Here is a 4,172-nt window from a genome sequence, read left to right as displayed (position 1 = left end):
TGTATTCTTTTTTTTTTTTTCAGACTTGTACGCAAATTGAAAGTGCCAATAGCGCCCCAAGATAGAATCCTGAGGTCCCTCTAGGACTTGAACTCAAGACCGACACATGTGTACACACCCACACGTTGTAGCTGCTTGTACTATTGGCTGGGCGAGCTCTGGTGTGTAAACAGCAAGTTTGCCTGGTAGCATCATTATCAAGGAATTTTGGGCGCATCCTCCTCACACAGTTCCATTCAAAATGGAGCAATACCAGGGCAGTTCAGGAGCCAGGCAATGTTCTTCAGCCGAGGGGTCCCTCATCAGGACTTTGGTAGTAACAAGGATTCCGCTCATCAGCCCAGCCACATTGTATTCTCCCCCGCATCTTAAAGCATCTGCTTCGAGACCCCCTTTGAAGCTTGCTTGGATGATCAATGCCTTCCACAGAGCCTGTGGTTGGTGTTCCTTTCCTCAGATTCTCTGCAGTACCTCGTTGTGCTCTGTTTTTGGATCGGAATTAACTAATGGAATCACCTTCCTTGTCTTCACTCTCTTTGCTCCACTTGCGTCGTCTTGCTTATTGGGATGGGTTCTCTTTGTGTATTTTGTATGTGAAAGATAGCCTCCTATTAGTTATGTTATGGGTCAGCAGCTCAAGCTGCTGCTTTGCAGTCCTTCCTCTGGTGCATGGAGAGCTGGAAGTGCAGTCCACAAGAGATTGCCGCAGATGTTGGAGGTTAAGGAAAGTTATACCCAAAATGAGCAACATTTAAGTGAGCTTCCAGTGCTGAGGATGAACAATTCAATGCATATGCATGTGAAGCGTGGCAACATGGAGGGTGCTCGTGATATCTTTGACAACATGTCAAAACGCGACGTTGTGTCATGGAACATTATGATCCTGGGGTATGCCAAGCACAAGGAGGATGCACGGGCTTTGCAGTTGTACGCACGGATGCACAAAGAAGGTGTCCAACCTAGTGATCGAACCTTTGTTGGTGCATTGAAGGCTTGCAGTAACCTGGCAGTACTAGAAGAGGAGGACCAAGTTGTTAGCAAATGTGCACGAATATTGAGCCTAAAGAAAGGTAGAGCCATCCACTCCCAAATAGTAAAGAATGGCTTCGAGGCAGATGTTTTCGTGGGAACTAACTTGGTGGACATGCATGTGAAACATGGAAGCATGGAGGATGCGCGCTGTGTCTTTGACAACTTGCATCATCGCAATCTAGTCACGTGGAATATCATGATCCTTGGGTATGCTGAGGAAGAAGATGGTGGGCTGGCCCTGTTTTTGTATGCAAGGATGCAGCAGGAAGGTGTCACAGCAGATCATCGAACCTTTGTTGGTGCATTGAAGGCTTGCACCAGCCTGCCAACTTTCGACGAGGAAAAGCAAGTTGATGGAAAATTTGCAAAACCAAGATCCCTCATGAAAGGTAGAGCCATACACCACCAAGTAGTAAGGAGTGGCTTTGAGTCAGATGTATTTGTGGGAACCACCTTGGTGGATATGTACACAAACTGTGGCAGCATGGAGGATGCATGGTGTGTCTTTGACCAATTGCCTCATCGTAATGTGGTAACATGGACTAGCATGATCATGGGGTATGCCGAGCAAGAAGACTGTGCGCTGGCATTGGAATTATATGCACAGATGCACCAGGAAGGTGTCCCTGCAAACAATTGTACCTTTGTTGGTGCATTGAAGGCATGTGGTAGCCTGGCAGAACTGGAACACGGGAAACAAGGTGACACGAAGTTTGTCAGCATAGGGTGCCTTGCGAAAGGTAGAGCCATTCATTTCCAAGTAGTACAAAGTGGCATTGAATCACATGTATTCCTAGTAAACACCATGGTGAGCATGTATGTCAAATGTGGAAGCCTGGAAAATGCACAGCGTGTCTTTGATGAATTGCCTCACCGAAATGTGGTGACATGGAATATCATGATCTTAGGGTATGCTGAGCAAGAATGTAGTGCCCTGGCTTTGGAATTATATGCACGAATGGATCAGGAAGGTGTCTCACCAGATGCTAGAACCTTTGTTGCAGCATTGAAGGCTTGCAGTAGCCTGTTAGTAGTGGAAGAGGGGAAGCAAGTTTATGGGAAGGTTGCAAAAACAGGGTGTCTGGTTAAAGGAAGAGCCATCCACCACCAAGCCGCAAGTCGTGGCTTTGAGTTGGATGTGTTTGTGGGAACAAGCTTGATAGATATCTATGCAAAGTGTGGCAGCATCGAAGACGTACGGCGTGTCTTTGACCATTTGCCTCATCGTAATGTAGTTACATGGACTAATGTGATCCTAGGATATGCAGAGCAAAAGGAAAGTAAGGAAGCTTTTAGACTATATGCACAGATGCAAGAGCAAGGTGTGTCTCCAGGTAGCTCAACCTTTGTTGCCGTCCTGAAGGTGTGTGGCAACACGGCAGATCTAGAAACTGGAAGGGAACTGCATTCTCAAATTAACACCATTGGGTTTGACAGTGTATCAATTGTGGCAACCAGTCTTATTGACATGTATGCAAAATGTGGGAGCATGGTTGATGCCCAAACCTTGTTTGATGCATTACCCACACTGAATGTCGTAGCATGGAATGCATTGATTGCAGGATATTCTCGCCAGGGAGAGTGTGAACTTGTTTTCCAGTTGTTTGAGGGCATGAGGCAGAAATGCATACAGCCAGATATGGTCACGTTTCTTAGTGTTCTCACTGTATGCAGTCATGTGGGACTGATGGAGAAGGGCCAAGAGTATTTTAAGGCTATGAGCAAACAATATGGCATTATGCCAGCCATTGAGCACTATACTTGCATCGTCGATCTCCTTGGCCGTGCAGGCCAGATTGACCAGGCAGTGGCAATGGTAGAGAAGATGCCTTTCCAACCTAATGCTGTGGTATGGTTGACCATCTTGGGTGCTTGTAGAAGGTGGAAGAATGTAGAGACTGGAAGGCAGGCCTTTAAGAATGCAGTCAGATTAGATGAAAACCTTCCTGCAGCGTATGTCTTGATGGCTAACATATATGCTGATGCTAATATGTGGGAGGACAGTGATAACATCCAGGAAATGAGAAAGAATGTGCAAGAATCACAAATCTGGTTGCCAAACCTTATTGGAATGGTACCTTTGAGAAGCAGGATAGACATCTCCAAAGTAAACATATGTATGCATTGATGAAAGGTGCTCCCCGAAAGTTACTTGCCTGAAGGCTGATTGGGACCCTGTGTGACACAATATGTGATGATAAAAGGGGACACGCATCTGTATGGACACAGTGGTGAAATCTCTGACCCATGAACTTGTAGTCAATTAATTGTGAACCAGCCTAATGTACACAGTTGATTTTGGAATTTATGACGCACTTGAAACACCATTTTATGATGCATGGCTTGGTCATTATGGGAGCACTTCAGCTGGGGAACTAGTTCAATGACAGTAGTGGATGCCCAAAGGAGAGCAGCCACTTTTGTAAAACAAAAAAATCTCCTCTGGGAGAAGAGCATCGGAAATGGCTGGAAAATAGAGTGCAGGTCATGAAGACAAATGCCTTGACAAAGATGCATTTGGGTAAGTTTACCCATGGAGGAGGGTAGCAAAATATTCCTTGATGGCTATTACATCTTGCATTATGCTTCACTTTATAATGCCTAACACGGGGACATCATGCTGTGATGATCCCCTTCTTTGACTTGGGAGTTGATGCCACTGCTTTCAAAAGGATGACCCCTTGTGGATGTATGAACATACTATTGAGGAGTTGAGATGGAATAGACTCTCTATGGATGATATGGCTGAAGTGATAACCATGGCAAAGCCTTGACGTGCATGTGCGGTAGTGCTGGGATGCTCATAGGCAATGGAATGCATGTGGTACCGAACAGTTTACATGGCAAATAAGTGCAGGTAGTCCTTTTAGAGACGGGGAAACATAGTCTGGAACATTTCTCACTGGGAGACTGGTCCTGTAGCAGGGAGAAAACCTAACTCTCTCTCCTACTCACTACTAACTGAACTGAGAGAATAATGCACTCAAACACAAGTGGAACTGTGGAGTGACTGCAAGGATCTGAGGGAGGAATATAAGGGGCCTCCAAAGAGGAAAGAATAACCAGTACTGTCTGCCCAATAGGGCTGAATACAACTGCTGAAAGAATCAGCATTGTATGAAGGGACAAAAGCCCTCACT

At 45.6% G+C, this 4,172-nt stretch overlaps 1 protein-coding gene across 1 annotated transcript; it reads left to right on the top strand.

Moving 5' to 3' along the window:
- The first annotated feature begins 622 nt into the window (after positions 1-622).
- Positions 623-3,160, top strand: LOC147884811 (pentatricopeptide repeat-containing protein At1g06140, mitochondrial-like). The gene is made up of 2 exons (XM_087397218.1): positions 623-1,468; positions 1,640-3,160. The coding sequence occupies exons 1-2, from the start codon at positions 623-625 to the stop codon at positions 3,158-3,160; spliced, it is 2,367 nt and encodes a 788-aa protein (XP_087253344.1).
- Positions 3,161-4,172: the final 1,012 nt, after the last annotated feature.

Source organism: Dipteris shenzhenensis, chromosome 26 (genome assembly GCF_047967505.1).
Source record: "Dipteris shenzhenensis isolate YYH24624 ecotype China chromosome 26, Dip_SZ_1.0, whole genome shotgun sequence".
Classification (NCBI taxonomy): Eukaryota; Viridiplantae; Streptophyta; class Polypodiopsida; order Gleicheniales; family Dipteridaceae; genus Dipteris; species Dipteris shenzhenensis.
The sequence above is the reverse complement of the archived record's forward strand: the minus strand, read 5'-3'. Positions and strand labels throughout refer to the sequence as shown.

Coding starts and splice junctions, on each gene's coding strand:
- LOC147884811 (XM_087397218.1), top strand. CDS start 623: ATGGGTCAGCAGCTCAAGCTGCTGCTTTGCAGTCCTTCCTCTGGTGCA. Junction 1,469..1,639: donor GGAGTGGCTTTGAGTCAGAT/GTATTTGTGGGA, acceptor TTATATGCACAG/ATGCACCAGGAAGGTGTCCC.